This window comes from Pogonomyrmex barbatus, unplaced genomic scaffold (assembly GCF_055798465.1).
Source record: "Pogonomyrmex barbatus isolate J1 unplaced genomic scaffold, ASM5579846v1 scaffold4, whole genome shotgun sequence".
In the NCBI taxonomy this organism is placed as follows: Eukaryota; Metazoa; Arthropoda; class Insecta; order Hymenoptera; family Formicidae; genus Pogonomyrmex; species Pogonomyrmex barbatus.
In genome coordinates this window covers 9469660-9493213 of record NW_028297138.1, presented here as the reverse complement: position 1 = coordinate 9493213, position 23554 = coordinate 9469660, and the positions used below count along the sequence as shown (strand labels likewise).

General features: G+C 41.7%; 1 protein-coding gene across 3 annotated transcripts in view; it reads left to right on the top strand.

Moving 5' to 3' along the window:
• The window catches only part of crp (transcription factor cropped), a 141843-nt gene that overhangs the window by 76868 nt on the left and 41421 nt on the right, over positions 1-23554 (top strand). The window contains exon 1 of one of the 3 annotated variants that reach the window (XM_089080893.1): positions 15724-22934. The exons of the other annotated variants lie outside the window; for them this stretch is intronic. Within the exon in view, the coding sequence (XP_088937019.1) occupies positions 22638-22934 (297 nt within the window). The 5' untranslated portion in view covers positions 15724-22637. Of the gene's footprint in view, positions 1-15723; positions 22935-23554 lie in introns of those variants that run through there. 3 annotated transcript variants of the gene reach the window in all.

Genomic DNA, 23554 nt, shown 5'->3' with positions numbered 1-23554 from the left:
AGCGTTTGATATGTGACTTAGCTTGTCAGCCATGCGAGAGCGAGCGAGCGAGAGAGAGAGAGAGAGAGAGAGAGAGAGAGAGATTTGGAGGAATGCGCAAATCAATAATTGAAACATATTGGAATGGAACAGACGAGGGACGATGCCGATGAGCGATACGCGGATCCAAATTAATCGCCGAATCATTTAATCATCCTCGACGAATCAGATCCTGCCGATTCTGTTCCTACAGCTTACTTTAAGTGCGCGCAGGCGAGTATTCGTCTGGTTAATGTATCGGTTTATCTCCGCCGTATGGTTTAACTTAGTTCCCGATGGATAATGGAGTTAGTACGTTTTGATTGCAACCTACCGTGCACGTAACTCAAAGTGATATTGTTTTAACTCCCTCCACTGTCTGCTCTCGCAATCCTGCTATATTAAACTAAACGTATCATCCACTAAATCGCATTACGATCGTCGCAATTCTGCTCTTGATATCTGCTATTGATAATAATTCGATCTTTACATCTTGATTCGATCTTTACATCTTGATTCTTTACATCTTCATTCAGGTAAATCCAGAAAATACCAAATAACATAAAAAAAAAAAAAAAACACTTTTTTTCACGTCTTATTAAAGAACGGCGAAATTCTCGGAAATTGATGTTCTACGAAGGAGAAAAGGAAAAGGATAACCTCAAGACGAACGTCGAGGTTCTCCGTGAGATATTCGAGGAGGAAAAACGCTCGAACGATACACAGTGAAAGAGAAGGGGCATACAATCTCATACTTATTCTCATTGAATTGATTGAAGTTATTTTACGAGACGAGAGCCTCGCGCAGATATCACGGATTCTTCGGTACTTGTTCAGGCGATGAAATCGGCCATTTGTCATCGTCACCCCGTCACCCCCCCCCCTGTCATCACGCCGGACGGATTTTCCCTTCGCGGAAGATTTTCTGGAGCACAATAGTGGCGCGTGCATACACTTACCGAGAGATCCTGCTCGGTGCACCACTCTTTCGCCATCGATCATAATTACGAAAGTGTTGCAGAGCCGTCGCTATGTAAAGACAATTAGAATTAGTCGCGCTGGTAATTATGACGTCGTTAAGGCCGTGCCCCGATTATTATTGCTATTATTATCTCGCCACGCATGTGCGCCGTGCGTGATGCCGACGATTTATTAGCTGTGGATTTTTCTCGGGACTTCCTTCCGTCTTTCGATGTTTTCTCGATCGCCCTCGGTCGTTCTCTAGAGTCGCAGAACTCTCCGGAAGCTGATCGTTACGGTCGTTCCCGATCGCCGCCCGTTGCATGCGCAACTTCGTAAACCCTCATTTTCCACTTTCTAGTTTATTGCGCCGACTTTCCGTCGATAATATATTCTATTTGAACGAAGACATTGTCGTTCGACGAAGAACTAAACAATCGCTCGAAGGTAAAAGATTTAATTTATTTCTTTTAAATCGGGATGTATGTGATCCGTTCTATACTGTCGAGAGGACACGAACCTTAAATTTGAAACATATTTAAAAAATTCATTTAATAATTGAATCTTTTTTATTTGATAATAATTTTGCTCCATTTAGGAGCGATCTGATACAGGGTATCTATTACTTGGAAAAATCTGACAAGTCTGAAATTCTCAGAGAATTTTTTTGAAGTTTTTCTAATATTTTATTTTTATCAAAAAGAGTATTAGATATTTTTGAATAAAATTTGAAAATTTTATGCAATATAAAATATTTATTTTTTTAAAAAACTTTACAATGTTCTCCGATTTTTTAAATTTAATTATTGCAACTCGAGGGATTCTTAATTCTATTATATGATTTATAAATTTAATATAATAATAATATAATAATAATAAATTTGTATAAATGGAAAATATTAAGGACTTTGCAGAATAAATATTAATATTTATTTATAAGATACATTTAAAAATACTTTCATTTTACCTGGAATTATATTGCCTTGAAAATCAGGGAATTGTCAGGGATCTTCTTTCCCCTGAGTTTGAGTAAACATTCTGTAATATCATTGCAACAGTTAATCTAGATCGTATTGCGTGAAAAGCAAAGGTTAGCAATTACGGTTACGTGGACAGACATAGATCTCGGTGCAATACTGTAAAAATCAACAGACATTCACCTTGCGTGCCTTGCGTCTAATTAAACGATGGCGCCAGTATCTCAGCCCCCATGTATTTCACCTTTCCCCCTTTGTGTATATTCCTTTTTCTCGATACAGCAGTAAGGTCAATTCGCGGAAGAGCGTTGTTAGACGCACGCTTGCTTATTAATGCAATTACAGTGGCGTGTATGATGCCTGTATGAGCAGATCTCTGCACTTGTTCAACATGTTCTTTCATTAGCGGACGGTTTCTCGCGGTTTCTCCCACTTTTCCATATACATTTCAACCTTCGCCTCGTCGTGCCTTCGGCTAGTGTCGTTAATGTTAATGTTAAAGTCGCGAACATGACGGTTATGATTATTATTCTTATTATCGTAATTATTGTCATCGTCATCATCGTCATCATCATTATTATTATCATCGTCTTCTACATAATCTTTATTGGCCCCGGCTCGCTCTTTTCCCTCCTGATGGTATCGATCCGTAACACCGGTTTGACCTCGTGTCGCTTCGAGGAATTTGCTGGTGTAAAGATGCTTTTAGCTGGGAATTACAAGATACCGCCGAGTTTCACCTCGTTATTTGCACCGCAGGTGCATCCGTGCCTCAGGTGCACCCTACTTAAACGGCTGTCCTTTCCACCACCGATATAACCACTAAGACGCATCGACATTGTTAGTCACCCCCAATCGGCGAGTGACGTTTCTCTTAAGCTTATACGTTACGTTCTCTCGTAAGAAAACGTCTCTTTCAAAGAAATTGAATTAGACAATCGGGATGAGAGACGACAAAGGAATTTATAAACCTCCAGCAGTAGTCTTGACAATGATGACGATGTCTCTTTATGCAATTCCGATGCTTCCCCGATGCTCTCCCGACATTATCGGCCTAGTTTCCACGCGCTTGCCTGTCCCCTTCCGCATCGAGTACCTCGGCAAACCGCAAGTTGATATCGTGTTGCAAAATGGAGCAAGTAGCGACACGAGATTCTCGAGCGTGAACATATAGGGTAGAATCGTGTGCAAAGTGTGTTATCGTTTAAAGCTTCTGAAGCGTTTTTTTTTTTTATCGTTGAAGACTCATTTTTCTCTTAGGGCGACCATAATCAAAAGACACGGAAAATTCTGAATTTTTAAACATCCATCTTTTTCTTCCATTGGGAACTGGCAATACAATTGACTCTTTGAATCTATAGTAAATTCTTCGTTGATTATTCCGACTATTTGGAATAAATTGAGATTAATTCTCTCTCGTAAATCACACATTCCATGTGAACAATATAGGCAAAACCTTCTTCTGTTTTCTAGTCAGGCTAGTTAATAGTCATATATATATATATATACACATACATATAGGTATTCTATAATCAGCTCTTGTAAATGTAGACGAAGCCTTGTGTATAATTATAGTTTCATGCAAGACTCGGAATTCTTCCTTCGTTGTCCTAGTTTACTTTCGATCGGCTTGGTTATATCTCGCACTGAAGTTCGGATCGGAACCGGAAGTATAAATATCCATATCGACTTGCCGTTTACCGAACGCACCATGATACCGTTACGGCGTGCGTGAATCATTAAAGCATCGCAAATAACGATCGTGGATAGTTCACGAGAAAGGCTCGTCGTTCGATGGAAGCCCGCGATAAAGACGAATTACGTACGGTACGATGACCCGAATTTATTAGACCCTCGCCTATTCGTATTACCAACGAAGCTTCGAAGGGCAATGAAAACTTAGCCTTCAAAAAAAAGAAGATAACTCATGTTTTATGATACCAATCCTTCATCATTAATAAAATTGATAATAGAAAGATATGGAATCTTTTATTTCGATAAGCTTTATGTTCTAATTTTTCTATCTTGAAATTCTTGGTGTAATTCTTGGTTTAATATATTTTTATAAAAATTGATGAAAAGTACATGATGAAAGTAACAATTATTTTTTAAATTATAAAATCGGAAGATCCCCTGTATTTTTGGATCATGTATTTCTCAGAGATAAAGATCATTTCAGTATAATGTAACGATATCTGATATCTGAAAATATGCAGCTAACGTAATTCGTATAACATTGCTTCAGAGATAAGAATCGTTCCAGTGTGGCGGAGCAATTCTTTAAATTGGAAAGAGAGTTTTTTTTTCATATATAAAGGGAGAGGTGAAAGGAAACATACTGGTTATCAGCGAAATTATCAAACGGCGAAAAGAAATCCGCTCAATTAAGTTTCCGCGCACTTGATTTCATGTGTACGCGTAGTGGAGATGGCGACTTCCACTCCGTTTTTGGCGAGTCATTAGCCTAATTAGCCAATATGCGGCCGGAAGTAATTCTCGGAGTCGCTGCTGCCGGCACTTTCGCGTGTCGCCGATCATTTCCCCGTTCCTGCGAAATCTAATTTCTAACGTGTGATGTGCGATTTCTGGACGGAACACCGGTGTCGTGCCGCGGGCTACGAGACTCGTGTGTGTGTGTACCACTCTCAACACGTATAATATGATCTGAGAAACTATTATCTTGTCTATATAACCTGAATAATTTTTTGCGACGTCGGTAATCTTTCGAGAGAAGAGGGACAGATGCTATTTGTCAAAAATTATATATGAATATTGCTATTTATTATATTCTCTTTTTTTGAACATATTCTCGTATTATTATTATTATTACGTTGAATTTTGTGCGCGCGCGCGCGTGAGAGAGAGAGAGAGAGAGAGAGAGAGAGAGAGAGAGAGAGAGAGAGAGAGAGAGAGAGAGAGAGAGAGAATTATTCTACACTTAGGCAAAAAATGTTATTTTTGCGAGCGTTTTGCAATTTAATTATATTTACATTTTTATAATTAATATAATTAAATCTAATAATATAATAAAATCTTTAAATATGAATTGCGACATCGTTGCTATTATGAAGCGTTTTGCCCAAGAGATTTCCTCGTGGGAATGAAGTAGAACGAACGCATTAGAAATGATGGATTCTATGCAAGAATAAACGCAAATGTAAAAACGCGAATGCCAGTGATACAAATTGAATGAATAATTCACGAGAGTTTCCCTGGCGAGAGCGCCCGGCTCTCGTACAATCGCGGCGATTGAGACTCGCCGTTGCAAATACCTAACCGTCATTGCCCGTTCGACGATAAACTCTCGATAGGATAAACATTTACCCGGTTACGAAACAAATTGCGGAATGCCGATAATAAAGGCACAAGCACGGCGGCCGTTCGGCAAAGAAGCAACTCGGCGTTCCTGCCACAGGAGAGAAGTGGAAGACGCTGAACATGCTCGACGGCGAAGCTCCTCCCGCCCGGGGCTCGGGAGGAGAGCACAGCTCCCGTGCACCGCGATTCTGTAAACGCCGCAATTAGTCTGGAACTCTCTAACAATACGGTTAAGGTAGGTCGCCGTGCGGAGTACCATGGCGCCGTGGCGCCCATAGCGATCCGGACTACGTAGCGATCTATTATTCTCGCAAACATTAGATAACGTTTTTTCAACTATGTTCAATCTGTGGTGAAAATTATAATAAATTATAATAAAATTAATAAAATTTAAAAATTAATAAAATTAAAATTATAATAAAATTTCGGAATCCGAAGCCTCGGAGTGTGTGTCGAAATTTGAAAATTTTTAAGTGTGTTTCTCGTTGTTTTAATTTTTCCTGACAAGTTTTTTTTTTTTTTTTTTTTCATATATCCCTTCCGCAACTTTTTCTTCAGTTGCTTTTATTATTCATCTCCATTTGCTCCCTTTTTTTTTCGTCTTTTTTTTCTATTTGGCTCAATTGCTCCGACGACGTTGCGCATGTACACACGCAGCGAAAACAATTACGAGAGTACGTACATCCACCGCGTAAGATAAGTCGGTGTCATAAATTACGGAACACAATATAAATGCAAATTTAATGTCGGCCAGCCTACTGCTATTTGCGTTTGCCCTTGCCTCCCCCTAAGATAGCCGACTCCGGAATGAGTCGCAGTATCTTCTTATGTCCCTTCAGTCCGTAATGCAAGTTGCAAACTTTCAAAGCGATGCGCATTTGACGATTCGCTATTACGAGCATAGCACAATTTGCGAGATGAACGTAAATGCGTTTTTCATAGTCTTTATTATAATCCTTAATCATCTATCAGTAAAAGCTACGTTAAAAGCTTCGTTTTGATTCGAAAATTATTTTTCCATCGTCTACCAAAATATCGACTTGCAAAAAATATTTACTTGCTTTCTTTTTTTATTTTTTTAAAAAGAATGAACGTAAGATCGTTATCTTTCCTTGAGCTTGCCAAAAATCTTGCAATACCCAGAGGGTTAATGTTTCGTTTCGTCAGGAGCAAGTTGTTCGTGGCGAACGCACTTAGAAGGGCGTAAGCGATCCTTTGGGTGACGTTAGTAATGCTCGTTCCATGGAAATTTTCACAAACGAGCGTAATTTCGGAATTGGTGAGATACTTTCCTATAATGTCCTTCTGTGGACGAGCCTACGAAGAAAGTATTGGACGATGGTGCTAGTTATCCTGTAGCAAAAATGAACAAAAGACATGGACGAAATATATCCTTCCTCTATTTCTGTAAAAGAAAATAAAATAGACATCGAAATAGAAGACAGTAAGTATAAGAAAATATAAGGATAGAAAGAGATGTATATATTTTGAAAAAACTTTATAAATTAGAAATTTATTTAAATAATTGTCATAATTATTATTCCATTTGTAGTTACATATAAACTTTTTTTTTTTTAATTCTATATAAAACGCAGATAGAATGCGGATGTTAGATAAGACGATATTGATCAACTTGAATCTTATGCCGAGAATAATATGTTCCATCTACGCCATTGTATGCGATTTAATGCGCTCAGCGAGCGCCTTCCACGTCACTCGTAAAAAGACGTGCGTACAATTTAATCTAACGACGCCACGGGGCGAATAAAAGAACTGCGTTACGACGATCAAACGACTTCGCGATACGGCCGGGGCCGGCATTAAAAGGGTGGGTGTCGGCTTTTACTATCTTCGTGAAACACGCGATGCACCTGCATCGTTCGGGACGAAAAATTTACTGCCAATTCCCGGTTGCGCGCTGTATTATTGCCGCAATGTCGGTCGGTTATTGCCCAAGTAACAACTACTTTGTTAATACGCGTTACGAGTCATCCAATCGGATATTGCACTGATTGTCTTGGCAAATGCGACTGACCGGATTCCGAATGAATAAACTTTTTCAGACGTGTTGCATTGTTGTTCTTGTAAAAAATAAAAACAAAGTTATCTATCCTCTCCATTTAATTGCTTATATAGTTTTTATATGATTTCGCATTTTTTTTTATTATATATTTAATAAAGCGTTGAATGTATAAAGATGATAAAGATAATATGCAGTAAGTATTGAACGGACTAGGTTATTTCGATATACATTTTATATGTATATATATATATATATATTTTTTTTTTTATTTTATATGATATATATATATATATATATATATATGTGAGCATAAAATATATATGTATATATTTTATGCTCACATCAATGCTGCGTATGTAACCGTAAAACGTAGAAACGTGTGTTCCAATCAGCGAGAATTTTACCGGTCTTTGTTTTAACTCTGCAATTATTAATGGTATGGTTTTGTCATCGGCAATACCAATTACGGCACGGCTCGTGTGTCGACAATAGAATTGACAAATCAGGGGTCGGTTGAACAGCGGGAAATCATTACAATGGCCGTGCTACTTTGAGAGATCGAAGTGAAATAGGGGAGGGGAGGGGTTCAGAGATCGCTTGCATCGTTATAATACGCGAGCGCGGCTCGTGCAATCTTGCAAAAGAACTCGCGCTTGATTTTTAGCCGTGCTTCCTACGGTCAAAGGAAAAAGAAATCGCGTGGGTCTGCATTTTCTGACGACGACGGCCACGGCGACGGCGGAGAAAGGTCGGATGGCGAAAAAGATTTTTCACGATTTCCGCTCCCACGGGATGCGTCCGATGCGTTTCGAGGTAACGTCATTTTAAATGCACTTCGGTATGCCGGGGCACGTACATACGGCGGAGACGAATGGTGTAAACACAGTCGGGGACCTTCGAGTTTGCACTGTAACTACCGCGAGGGGCGATGTAAGCGTAAATAGCGTCGGTCAACTGCGGGCCGCACGCGTGTGTGCGTGTTGTGTTCGCGCGTGTACGCAAACGCTACGCGTTTCGTGTCGCCGAGCGAGTCGCAAGCTACGTTACCGTAATTTTCTTTGTTCCGCATAATGAACGACGCTGATTAACTACGTGACCTGGCACCTCCACGCCGCGTCTCCGTCGCGATGGGTCTTATGGACGATACGAAAAAAAATGCGTTCTCATTCCATTTCTTCTCACGCACCGTACGCGACCGACGGCGTTAGTGACCCTCCATTAAATTGCATCCGTCTTGACCGCCTAGAGAATGTGTCGAATGTTCCGAACTGAATAATTTCGCCATTACAGAACTACAGAATGAAATAACAAAATAACTTGCGTCATTTTGCCATTTTTATTATTTAGACCAAATTACAAAAGAATAAAAAAATAAATAATAGTGTATGGAAAATGAACACAATTGAAACTTGTGTGTTTGAGTCTACAGTTTCTTTATCGAAAATTATTTGGATAAAAAAACTAACTTTGTTTTTAGTACACACGAATTACGCGCGATTCTGTCCAGCATTATTCTCGTATTATTCTCTCAGTCGTACAAAAAGCAACTACCTGGAAAACCACATTTAATCGACTGAACCCATCGTGGCGTTGATGCGGTCGTAAATAATGTCCTGGCAGCGAGACGCATCATCCTATAACTCGGCGGGTCACCTATATGTACCGCATGTGCGTGCGGCATCCATTGGCACTGTGTGTCCACGAGTATATATCGTGGCTTTCCTCCATGTCCAATACTATCTGCAAATTCGCCGAACGATTTTGCAAGCGTAAAAGATCGTAACATGCGTTCGTTGAATCGCTCGCGCATAACAACAGCGATAAAAAAAAAATCAGAAAAGTGGACAAACCGATTAGCGTCCATTTTAGAAGTTGTTAACTATTATTATTATTATTAAGAAAGTATATAGAAAGTTGTCTTTTTTTATATAACAAAAGGAAATATAAAATATTTTCTTCATTAAGTAATAATCATTTATATCTCTAATGTCACTTTAAATGTAATAGCTACTTAATCATCTTTTTTTAGAAGTGTTCCTTAATATCGACAGTGATATGATGTCAAGATATTTTCTCTTCGATACTATTCCTTCGTATTCATCATAGTCTTCTTACATGCTGACCTTTATAATTGCCGTAGGTCATGATGAATTATTAACGAAGAGCGATATCGACGAGGTTCCTGAATGTCATGTAACACGCATTACCGATACTGCGAAATGCGGATACGCTGTACGGATGCTGCATCTGAGAAAAGAGATCTCGTATTGAAGAACAAGATTTCCGCTTTTTTTTGTGTTCCATATATCCTTGCACATTCTCGCTCCATAAAACCGCTTGATCTAGACGAAACGTGTCTCGCTTGATATTTTTTAATTGCGCAGTTTATGCTTTCTTTGCTGCGTCGCCGATACACGCACATTGGAAATAGGCACAATGAACTTTGGTAATCGTTTGGCTGAGTGATAATATCCTGGCTCTATTTCATTAAGACATCTGATTTCTCACGGAGAGATCCCCTGAGAGCTGGTTTCTGAGGACGAAGAATGTAGACGTTCTTTCAAAGCGCTGGTAAGCCTGTTAGCTAATTAAAAACATCAAGACTCGTGTTTTTACTTTTATGACCAATTTGTCATTACGAACGAAGACATTGAAATATCTCTTTATGTATTTCCATTAAAAATAAAACACACGTAAATAAAAATATAGAATATTAATATACATAGATAATGCACGATTTTCGTAAAAATTACGCTCTGCTTCGGCAGTTTGTTAATTGCATCTGAACATGAACAACTTTTGTAAGTTACACGTTAATAAGTTCAATGTGTGTCACGTAGTAAAATGAAAAATAGCGTGAAGAAAATGAGATAGCTTACTCATATGTTATATATTTCTATTTCCAGTTCACGCATGACACCGTAATCGTACGGAAAACGGAAGCGAGATTATACAAGGAAAAATATTGTCGAAATTAATCAGTCGATCCGAACAGGAAAAAAATCCTCTTGGACGGATTTCTACGCGAGCGGTTCTCATACGGAGCCCGCGTTAAATTTTCATACTTAACCAGTTTCAGCCATCTCAAGTGTATTCCCGAAGCGCGTCTTGCGATCAGCATGATCGATTGCGGTAGTCGTGGATTATTAATCTGAGATGAAGGATGATTGCTGGCTGGCTTAACTAGCGGTTGAAAAGATTCCGCCGAGCTTCCACGCTCAATGCTATCCGACGCGCAAATGAAATTACCGCGGAAATATTCTAGCTGTAAAAAGAAAGTACTCCGTGAGTTTCCCTACGGCGAATGATATGTCTTCGTTTAATTAGCCAGGACCGGTCCGACCGGTGCTTTTTCTTGGACCGTGGAATGCGCTTTGCGGCACGACGATAAAGCCAAATAGTGGACACTGATCACAAATGCATTTAGAATCAAGCTGTTTTAATCATCTGATTAATCATTTTACGACCGATTTCATCGCAACGGTTGGTTATTTTTATCCTCAGTTTGAATATTTTGACTTTGTCGTTAAGATCGCAAGATTGGCTTCAAGCTGTTAAAATCTTCAAGTAAAATTTACTCGTCTTTTATTTATGTCGCTGTTGCGACGAACAGCTGTGTCGTCGCAACACAGCTGTTCGCCGCAAGCTTTCAAACCAGCCATATTACTCATGTATTGGTGGGAATTTGCGGCAAATATGTGTCGCGATATATCGATGCACGTTCGTTGCGAGAGATAGGAGCGAAAGAGGAAGATGCTGAGATTCGTCGCGACTAATCTCGCAATGAGTCACCAGGTCACTCAGCGTGGCCGCATGCAAGAAAGTCAATGAGTTTGTTGACTCGTCGTGCCGGTGATCGCTGCCAACGAAATGTCGATCTGCTTAGAATCGTTTCTGCTTTCGTCGCTTTACTTCTGTGAAGTCCGCACTCCGTTTTCAGAATAAGTATAACTGACTGAGCTATTCTCCGAAGCATTCTAGAATGTATTCGACGTACTCTCGATGTATTCGAAAAAGAATCTTGTGGCTAACGTTAGATGAAAAGGTAAGAAAGTTGAAGACATGCCAATTTTACAGATATTATAGCTTCTCCTAACAACGTTTGTATCACACCGTGACATCTTAATACCGAAGTCAACGATTTTTTTATTTAATTTTTTATTTATGTCAAAGTGTACTCGAACTTTATTAACTGATATTATTGAAATAGAAACAATTTGATTTGATCACGATGCATATAAATTTGACACGAAAAAAATCAGGATAAAAGTGAACATTTAGAAAATTAAAATTATAATACGTATCAAGCGCCTTTAGCTTATTCGAAAATTCTTTAATTATTTTATATAAAATATTTCGTATTAATAAACGATAGAGGGAAGATTTATATATTTTATAGAATAACTTTGCATTTCCGTTTTATCAACGATAAAAATAAAAGAGATTTTGCGACATTTCCTCTAGAGATAACTGCGATACAGAATTCTCAGTAAGCATCGTCGTTTCCGTTTCCGGATTTGACTCGCATGACGGCGAGTCGGACGTCAGCGTCAGCTGATCACACCGTTGGCCAACTTCCCTGCGAGTCTCGATTTTCTTCGTTTTTTTTCCCGTCTGTGATCGACGGCTTAGGCGAGATCGCGTCGTAGGCACAGCGGTGCACCACCATCGCCATACGGAGATCGGAGATCGCGCGCTCGCCATATTCGCAACGCGTTGAAATGACGTAGGATACGGCGTGCGTAAACGGCGGGCCGTCCGCCACCGCCGGTCTCGGGATGGCTATTCGGGTTAAATACGCAAGAAATTAATAGCCGGCCGTTTATGTGTTGAGTCACGCATGGTGCCCGCGTAATTCTACGCGTGGGCGGGGAATTCGCGGTACGCGTCCGCACGCACTCCGCGTAACCTGAGCGGATCTTCGTGCGGATCGCACCGAGCATTTCGAATATATTAGATTTATTCAAAGTCTTTAATCTCTCGTGAATCATCCGTCGCATATATATTATCCTTTCGTTCCTCCTTGACCGTTAAACGCTCACACGCCGTTCTATCTCGGAATAATATTTATCGCGCGTTCTGTTACGTTTGATACTCGATAGCTCGAAAGAGGCAGAGCGGAGGGGGCTCGGCTCCGTTTTCTCCGCCTGTGATCGCATCGACGCGGAGGATTTCGCATCGTCGAGTGTTCACGCGCGCACGGACAAATCGGTCCAATCGTTATCGCTCGTTTATCAGCCAGCGGAGGTGTGTACGCCTCGCCTCGCGCGTCTCAGGTTTCGTCGTCTTCCAACAGATATATCTTATCGATGTCGGGACCGAGAGAGGGCGAGCCCGGCTTACTTGGCATACGGGGTACGTCTTCTACGTTAAATACCGAATATCGTCGTACTCTCGTATCGGTACGATGTATATATCTTCTTGCCTCCTATTCTCCCCCCCTCCCTCTCCCCCTCTCCCCGCTCGCTTTCGCGAAACGATACCGCGACCGGCTCGAATGTTACGTCTGGACGAGATTCACGATAATGCGTGCCGGTTGTATGCGCGCACGGTGCATTGTTACATCATCGCGATATCTCAATTATTCCGGGCCACACTGTGCGTTTGCATATACGGGTTTACATATCCGACGCATCCTCCATTGTTCTCTCCTAGAAATCGTTCCCTTTCGCGTTTCTCGATCACGTAAGCCTCCCGCGTCGTTTCGACGCGGGAAAGAGGCTAACGCGATGCCTATCTCTCTCCTTTTCTCTTCTCTTTCAAGTTGATTATATTATAAATTATGGTCGAACAACGTAACTTCTATGACTACTTCTTTTTTTGAGTGTATCTGCTTAATTGCGACGTAACTTCCGGAATTTCGTCTTAACGAGGTAAAAACGTTTCTCGCGTCTTTGACAAGGTTGACTGTGACGCGTGTGAATAGGAAATCGTCGTCGGCGCGGAGATTAGAAACGCGATACAGTGATAGAGCGACAAGTTACAAAAATTTCCGGCGATTATTAGCGTACAAGATGTGCGTGATAATGTCATACCTGCAATCCAGCGGCGTAATCGCGTAATACGTCCGCGCGCAACCCGCGCGACGAGTGTACGTTTTATCGAATCAATTAACACGTCATGTTATAAACCATATCACGTGCTCGTTTAAGTACGAGCTGTCGATCTTGTGAAAGTTTATCACAATCTTGGAGGTAGATTCCGGCGATTTTCTTTCCTTTATTTATGGATACGGCTAGAGTCGATTATGGCGGACAGTTTTACGGCTGTACGTCACTCAAGTCACAACAGGATTGTAGACAACGAGTATAACGGTGGACAATCTCGTTAGTCGATGCCTCGGGGGCCGACATGCGCGGCGAATGCGTTTCTATTTCCTGCCGGAACAGAGCAGGACAGGAACGACGGGGAAGACAGAAAGACGACGACTACCATGACGATAATGAGAATCCAGGTTGCTTCTACGTACGTACTCGGTACGTACACATGTCTCTCTCTCTCTCTCTCTCTCTCTCTCTCTCTCTCTCTCCTCTTTTATCCCTTTTAACCCAATTCCTCGCTTTTCTACGTCTCCTTCGCTCCAATCTCTTTATTTTCCCTCGTACTCGCGACTCCTGCGGCCCACGATTTCATCTCTTCTTCTGTTGCTTCTCCTCTTCTTCTACTTCTTCGACTGCCGCCGCCGCCACCGTCGCCCCCCCTTCGTCCTCTTCTCCTTTTGCTTCTACTCGAGGCTACGTACAGGATCGTTGCATTCCAGAGCCCCAAGAGTGGAAGGACCTCGTCAAGGCAAGCCGGTCTCTCGCGTACGCGTGATCTCGCCCTGTCGGCATGCACGTTTCTCAATGACGTTCCGCGTGCAGACTCCGCGCAAGAGTGTAACAACAACGCACCTGCCCTGATCGCCCGATTCTCTTCATCGGTCCCTCCGAACCACATTGCACTGTTGCGCCTCGTTAAGCCTCAAACCTCAATACGACCGTGGTTTTGTATATCGCGGAATAATATTCTGCAATATCAGTGTTCGTCGAAATTCGAACTTAATATTTTAAGATCGTACAACACAAAAAAGTAATAAATATATATTCGAGAGAGGATTAGTTTTTAGAAAGTTTGAAGCTTTATCTACGGCGAAATATTATTTTGAAAAATATCAATTGCTTTCATTTGGATTATTTTTAGATACGAAAAATGGAGGTTTTATAATATATATTGGCAACAGAGATATTAACAGTTAATATCACTGGAATTGTACTTCTTGATTTATTGAAATTGTTATCGACTCTTAAAAAGATCGCTTATATCTAAATCGCTGCAAAATGTTAAGCAGTATCGTAACGAAAGTGAATTATATATATGAATAAAACACAACTGAATATAAAATGTATATATTTCAAAAAAAAAAGGAAATACATTTCACATCAGCAGATGTGTTTTCGATATACGTAAAAGTCTTTGAATGTAGTCGTGGTCCAGGAAGAAAGAAATAGAGAGAAGGATACGCCGTGATTCAGAATTAATGTAAATTTCTGCGCAAATCCTTTGTTAAACGAGGAATTTGTATTTTTGCCATCGCGCGCGGTAGTCATGGCTGGAAATTACGAATTTCCAAAAATATTCCCCGATGCGGGAAGAAGGAGGCGGGAGGGATAGTCGCGCAGGAATGTCGCTCGTCGGGCATTCGAGATATTTTCCGCGGGCGACCGATACGCCAATGTACACTTCGGAGGACGGCGACGGCGATGATGGAATTTGCATCGACGCGGCGCTCGGGCGCAGTTTCGTAAGAGACGGAGAAGAAGCGCCGCTCGTTTCGCGATTCTCTTCACGTTCAGCCAAGGCAGGTGTCTTATTAGCGCCTGCGGAGCCATCATCCACGCTAAATGCCGGAGATATCCGCGCTAAGTGAAACGGCCGACGACGAGAGCACGGCAAACGGAAGACGTTGTGCCCGATGCGTTTGCATGTGTGGGGAACGAGAGGGAGGAGCGTTTGTCGAGCGGACGGTAAAAAGGTGCTAAAATTCACGACGCCGTCGCCAGCGATGAAAACGGTTTTCTTTTCGCAGCCGTGAAATGCGCCTGGACTTCCGCGATTGTGATAATGCTTCGTGCCCTTTTCTCAAGTTCACATAAGCTGTCTTACGTCATATACGATATATCATTGTATATAAATTGACTTTTGGATAGAAAAAAATTTAATCTTGATATCTTAGGGACTCTTATTGGATCTTATTGGAGAGAATTATTTCTTTTATTAATTTTATGTCTTTTGGTTACGTTATATTTTTTTCAATATCTGTTACCAAACTGCTCTAGAACTTATATCTTTTAATTTCAAAAGTTATCAATAACTGGACGAGAATCGTTGAGTAACCTGAATTATATACGTATGTATATAATTATACGTAGGATAAGATATTGAAGCGCCGGCTCTTGTTACTTAAGTTATTAATCGTGACTCGCGTGTATCGCGATTGTCAGATTATCGAGATAGAGATAAATAACCTGCGGATCGATGTTATTGAAACGATATTATCGTTTTAATTGAACGATCCAATAGCGAATGCAATGCGCGATGAATACCCTCCGCGAAGCGCGGAGCATCGTAGCTTCTGCGTAGGAGATGAAAATCGAGTTTCTTCAGCTCGGGCCGCGGTGATTTATGGGACTGGCTTTATGACCCTTCGGCGGAAAAGGATGCAAGGTTACTCGCATCCTTTGGATTCGGTTCGCGACCGAAATCGCCGATAAACGCGCATTTGTCTCGGTGATCAAATTGATGAACGGTCGAGTATATCGCGCGGCTCACGTAATATTTGCCGTGCGTCGCCGCCGCGTTATCGCTTTGTGTGTGACATCACTTTGGCTCTAAGCCGATTCGTCTGGCCATCGTCCAATATCGGAGCTGGGAGCGAGCAATTTCTGTTACGACCACGTAGGGAAGGAGTAATGCGACCGACGGCACGATAAAGTCCAGGAAGTGCAGGAAATCAAATTCGTCCGCGGAATGCGTTTGTAGCGAATAATGGCGACTTTATATTTTCCTGGAGTGTAGTAGCGGGACTTTGCGAAGCTCGTAGGGGACATTAAACGCCGTAGTTCGTCCGTCATGTCGCGCTCGTTAAGATGTCTCCCGATGCATCGGAGGCAAGTGCGGGACAGAGCTGAACGAGTGAATGGCGTAATCGCGCCTTCAAAGATCGGATTTATCCTTATATATCCCGCGTTCCATCATGGTAATGGAAGAAACGGAAGTGAAACAAACTGTGTGTGAGAGTAAAAAAAAATCAAAGAGAAAGCGAGTAAAAGTTAAAAAAATAATTAGAAGTGCGCTTAGCAAAAGTAATAATTTTGCATGATATATTCGTGTATAGTACAATAAATTCCTATAAATGTACAAATATTTCTCTGCCTCGCGGAAATTATTATATCCAATTTTATCGGAATCGTTTTATAAAATGTATTTTATCGGCGAGGATATCGCTTTACCGAAAAATAAATATGTCCGAATGCCACGCAATGAGAGTGTTGCAATTGAAAAGTTGCTCGTCTGAATATCAGGGAAATGGGCGATCAAAGGGCAAAAGAGATCATTTTATTTTTCATGCGTGCCGTATAAAATGCGCGGCGTTTAAAATGCGACTGTATTACACAGAACGGCGGGCGCTTATGATCGTTCACTTTGTACAATTCGAATTGCCGAATCAAACAGAATCGCGTAGCAAATTACTCTCTCGTCGGAACAAACGATTCCGCGTAACGATGATATTAACGATCAAATGGTTGGCATTTAATTTGCACACACCGGTCGATGATTAATTCGTGTTTTTCAGGTGAAGAAGACGATTTAATTGTTCCGAACGTTGTGTTACGATTTTGCCCTATTATATCGCATGATTTGAAAAGTACGAGAAAGCCGTTCGTCGTTCTTTATCCTATTCGAGATACGACTCGAAGTGCGCGCTCTTGATCGCTTCCTTTCCTCTCGCGCTACACCCGTGTTTCGTGACAGTTCCCGTTTCCCGTGAAATATGTCGACACTTAATCGGTTTCTCTTTCTCCTTTTCTCTTTCTCGATGCGCACTTCAGGAAATAGCTGTCCATGTATCCCTCGTGATTCGTGGGTACCGAGGGCCGTTAAACGATTTTTTTTTTTTTTCTTAGTTCCGTAGTCTCTTTCTCTCCTCGGAGGAGTTTACGCTCGAATCGCATGACATCGTATTTCAATGTGCATATAAATGTATCTTATATTGCAGTAAGTTTCTAAAATAATAATTTTATAAAGAAGCTATATTGAAATATATTTACACAAATTAATTTTTCCTCTGAGGAATCTCTGATGAATGAAAAGATAATCGTCAATGTAATTGATATCCGGAACGTCTCTCTAATTAGCTACTAATACATAACAAATTTTTCTGCACTTACTATCAATCTTTTCAGAAGTAACTTAAATTAATATCGTAAGTCCAGCTTTACGGCGTGTTGTACCATGTCGTTTTGAATTCATCTTTATCTCGCCTAAACGGATATGCTCGATCGTGCTACATCGCGAGCTCGACATTGTTCCAAGGGAGAATGCAGTCCCGTCGTAGTTCCTCTACCTCGTCTCACCGGATCGGATGTTATGTTATTACGATCTCGTAAATACATCGCGCGCGCGATAGCAGGCACGACGTCGCGAGTTGTGTTGCTCGGGTAGGTGTTGTCGATGCGAATCGCGACTTAGAACGATCGCGGGAAGACGAAGCGGGAGGGCACGGGTCGTGTGATTAATGTCTCGGCAATTTGCTCGCCGTGAATCGAGATCGGACGATCGAGATCCACGACGTTGTGCATTAATTCCATCTGGGTCAGCATACGCTCGAAGCTCTGTTGTCCTGTGTGAGCGAATGCAAATTAATCGCTTTACGAGCGACGTTGCTATTGTCTGCCAACAACCGCGCGAAACTTTTCATTATATGTAGATGTAGAGGCGAAATTAAAAAACGAACCGGACGATTTATTATTGCGGATAGTTAGGAATGCCCTCCATTTTATCCTCCGAAAGGAGGAAATATTTTAAAATGTGCGTAAGATTACATTGAAATAGATACAATACGTGCAATCAAGATTACACATTGACACATTAAAATATCAGGAATTTTTGCAGTTGTAACAGTGTGCTATTTTTTACAATTAAATTCATCGTGAAAATATAATAAAGGAAAAGACAAAAAAGGAAAGTAAATACCTGATTCAAGTCGATCCTCCGAGTGCTTTCGCAATTAGCTAATTTAACGTAGGTAACGTGAATATTACAGTTGGCGGGTGTAAGATACCTACGATTTCTCTCGATAGATCAGGATTTCGCAATTATAAGACACTACCACGCTTGCAGGGGGATCTCCAATTAACGAGCTCCATTTACAGCGTTACCGCCGGGGTGCACATCGCTTTTTGTCCCTTCTTATTGCTCTACGTCCCGAGCCGCTGCTAATTGGCGGCAGGGCGACCGCCGTCGCGCAATAGATCGTCGAGTTTTTCGCGCTCGCGACATAAGTCGTGCGAACTTTCCGCGCAGATTATCTCCGTAGGTCGCAGACAGATCGACCCAGTGCTCCAGTTTTTAAGCTCTTGCAATATTTTCGCTGTTCTTGCGACGCAACCGAATGAGAGATATCGTCCGTCCAGAGCCGAAATGAAATATTGATACTGTCAATTTTTTAACGATCTAAAATATTTGTTTGCCTGTAATTTGATATCTGTATCGTACCAACCACGTCCCGATGTAACGAAACTTTTAAGAAAATAATAAATAATATAACAAGCCGAGATAAGTTTCAAACAATAAGATTTCGATAATAGTTGGCATCCTCGGCAGGATTGGATCTTAGATAATCTTTTATTATTTTATTATTTTTCCTTTTTCTTAATTGAATTTATACGGAATATATACGGAACAATAGGTATATGCCTAAATCAAATATGAAAATTATCTGTTACCTTCCTCATTTCTATTTAAAAAAAAAAAAAAAAAAAAATGATAGTCACAATTTTTTTGAAACGAATTTTGATACTTTCAGCGATTTGTATAAAATCTAAGGGAAAGGGAAAAGATTCTAAGGGGAAATGTTTTGCTGCAGTTTTGAATGATGGTCCCGCCTCGCGTATCCGATGCTGCGCGACCATTTGTCGCCTATTCTGAGGCTACGTGTACGATGTGGCGCGAAATGTACGAGTATTAATAAACGGCGAACGGGATTTGTTCGGGCGCAATCTCTCTCGGACGACTTCCACCTTTCAGGCGAAAAGGTAATGTACCTTGAACGGGATGCGCGCCATAAACCCGGTAAACCCGTCATTTCGCGTTAGGCGAGAGAGAGTCACCCGGGTAATACGAAGCCGCGGCTGCGGTGCTTCTTGACAATAACCATTCGCGGCGACGTCGCGCCGTGAGAGCACAGCCGAGTCAAGTCGAGCGAGCGGTTGTCCGCGACGACGGTGTAATTGAAAGAATTGGACCAGCACCTTCGTTACGTGAACCGTGTAATTTTCGCACGTGCCTCTACGATCATCCCCACTTTTCTCGCGTTTGATCGCAACGATCTCGCGACGAGGCATTAAAATGAAAATGCGAGGGCCTCGAGGTAACGTGACGTCGACTTGCGTTTTCTCTGAATTATCGATTAGTTTACATATTATAGTATCTTCTTTAATAGTTTATATGTTAGTATTTTTCTGAAAAATATTTTTAATATCTTAGAACGGAGTGCGAATCGATGCGTTAATTAATCCCGCGAACGTTCACTAATTTCTACAAATACCTCGGCTTTATGTATGCCAAAATTCAGCTGTTTAGCCTTCACTTTGCACTTAAGGTTTCAGAATTAGGAGGGACAGGGTTGGGAGTTCGCTGGTAGTGGCGTTCCGAGTTAATGCGGTTAAATCGACCACGAGAGCTTCGTATACGTATCGCGTTAACGGAGGCACGTATGCGCTATTCGTTGAAGCTCTGTCTATATCGACCCCGCAGATCCGCATACCTCGCACACTCGCAAACCTTGACTGTACATCTATGCAACGCTTCATCGTGCGCTCCTACCTGTCTTTCTCGATTTTCTCACTTGCTCTCGCTTGCATCCCGCACCTGTTTATTCTCCTATTGAGAAATTTCTCGATAAATCTATCGGCTTTGGATGTCGACGATATCGTTTCTGCCCGTCAGCTACTCATTTTCATACGATGCGATCTTTTAAGTATGGCAAGAAATAGAGAAAGAGAAAAAGAGCGATTTTTATACATCTGATTTCGCGAAATGAAAAAACGGCAAATAAAATCTTTCTCGAAGATGATTTAACGCAGCGCGAAAATGTCCATGATTCTTCGTGATTTCATTCGGGGTTTCATCTTTCACTCATCTTGTCAAATTTATTCTCTAAATATATCCGCGCCGATATTTCCGTTGAGAAAGATGCAGCTCGTTTTTGTTCTCGAGGATTCCTATTTATGTACCTTTCCGATATATATTCAGCGAGATCGCAAGATTGACGTAGTCAGCGAGTTGGTTTCTCGAGAAAGTACAATCCGGCCGTTCGATTCAACAGATCGCGAAATAATCGATCGGCTACGTTCTTGCGCGCGAACGTACTTGACAAGAATGCAGTTTCACTCGCAACGGGCGCCGTTTTTCCGCGGCGGTCGACCGCGACTGATGGCGATTTAAGACGCCGCGCCTGTTCGGCGAAAGGATTTCCATCTCCGCGGGAATTACGCTGCATCTTTCACGGGTGGCCATCGCTGTCGCCGCCGCCGCCACCGCCGCCGCCGCCCCGTCGTTTGTTCTCGATCGAACAGCAACGCGATTTCACGACGGAGATTTATTGCTGGGACGCTCCGCTCTTTACCATAAGCGCCGAAAAATTGACGTCAACGTCGGGCGCGACGCAAAAAGTTTTCGTTTATCAAAAATGGATAAGTGTAAAATGATATATCGAGAAACTGCGCGAGGCCGCTTCGCTGAACGGCATACATACATACAAACGCGCACATATACACGTCGCATCCTCGGCTCGGGTAAACAGAGGGGTGCATCGTCCTTGGCATTTTCTCGTATCGGCCGATTCAAGAAGGCGAACTAGTTCACTTTTTACTCTCGACGCGAGTCGAGCGCACTCGTTCTCCTGAAGGCTGCGTCCTATCCGCGGCTCGTCGTTCGACGACAAGAAGCGGGATTTTTTTCTCAGACGTTATCCCGCGTCCTGTCCGCCGTATCGAAGAAAACGATAACGATTCGCTGTTACCGGTTTTGACGTCAACGGCGACGCGATCCGCGTTCTCGTGCCATTCACGGAGGAAGTACGAATTTTATCCAACTTATTTATCATTTAATCAGTTCTCTAATTAAGGCTCCACGTCGCTACAGCGTCGCTACAGGCGGCTGCCACAGTTACTGCATTTGTCATTTAACAATGTGCACATACGTGATTGCACCGCGACTGGTATAATTAAACGAACTCGTTTGTTTCTCATTACGGGGCAGCGCCGATTTGTTTCGGAATTTATTCGATTTAGGTGGATTTACTTTGATAGGTAAGGGAGGAGACGCGACACGGCCGGCTGGGTGGCAGAAGCGTTACATATAAATTTTCGCCGCGGTCTCGCGCAGCGCGCACGGGTGATGCATTAACACGCCACCAGGAAACCCGTTTCGCTCGCAGAAAAGCGCATCCCTCATGCTGCTCCCTCGCACGATTATGCATCAACGTACCGCGTCCGCTGGGTTAGGTCTCGTTCTCTTTCTAACCGGGTTCTACGCGAGCTCCCGCGCATCTATCCGACTGGTACATCTCGCACGGCGAGACCTTTTGCTCGTTGCCCGGCGAATCCGTCAATGTTAAAACGGCCGTCAAAAGCATCAGCTTGACCCCCCCGAAAGCCTTCCGTATTCCTATCGAGTCAAGTTCGTGATTAGATTCGCCGGATACCGCGCAGCCCCGATGCATTCGCGGCCGCTTAACGTACGTACAGGAGTGACATTGATTAACGGCGGTCCTTTCATGCCTTCCCCTCCTTTTCTTTCGGTCGGCGATCCTCCGTGAAATGTCAGAAATAATCTACCGTTGTTGTCACAATGTGAGGCGAGTTGTTGCGCATTTTCTATCCCCTGCACGAATGACAACGTTGCCAGGATGATGAATATCTACTAACGAGGTGTTTGTGGCATAATTAAAAAAATTACAATCGGATTACCGTGTCGAATTTTACTTTATTTGTAATTTAATTCATTGAACGCAGAATTATATTCGTAGATGTAGATATATATATATATAAAGGCACTTCGAGTGAAAATAATAAGAAATGCAGGAGTGGTTGGAGAACGATTTATTATCGAGTGTTCCCTTGTTCGTAAATAAAGCATGGAACGTAGAAGACAAACTCGATATTGTCGTGATGAGCTGTCTACTTGTACATAAAATCGTTACAATCGTAACTCCCGGAGGGCCGGCCGATGTATCAGTTGTCTTTTCATTTTTCAACGAATCGTTGCGCTGTAACGAGTGCGCGGAAATCACAGTCGAGTGGACAACGAGACAATGGCATGCGCCAATGGAACGTATAACTTCTCGTCGATCAATGCGACGTATTAACCGACAGGTACGTAAGCACCTGGGCATAACGTAACTATCCGTTGCTGAATAGCCTCTTCCCGATGTACAAGCGCCACGGTTTCTCTCACAGATGAAACTTCTGGACGATTGATTCTCGGGATTTAGTTCTCTCTTTCGGTCTCGATTATGCATCGTAAAATCTATGTGTCTATGTTTTCGTACAAGTCCCTTCTATTTTACGCGAATATATCAAAGAAAGGTTGTGTTTCATCAAATTAGTCAAGAAACGTCATTAAAGATGTATAACATTTATTTTTGTTTACAATAAAAAAATTATAGATTAATTCTAGATCGCAGCGTTTAAGAGTAGTACAAGAATTTTGCGACGATTTAGAACCTGGATTTAAATTTAAAATACAAATGTAATGAGACTTTACACAAATCATCTTGAACACTACATGTATTTATATAAAAAAAATTGACACTTTTATCATTATTTCTTAATTACCTTTCCATTAGAGCACACTTGTACTTATTTACTTAAATAATTTCTAATCCAGGTTCTAAACTTGTTTATACTATTTTTAAATTGTAATTTAGAATAATCGGTAAATTTTTCATAATTCATTATAAATATGAAAATTATTAAAATAAGTGTGGGATACA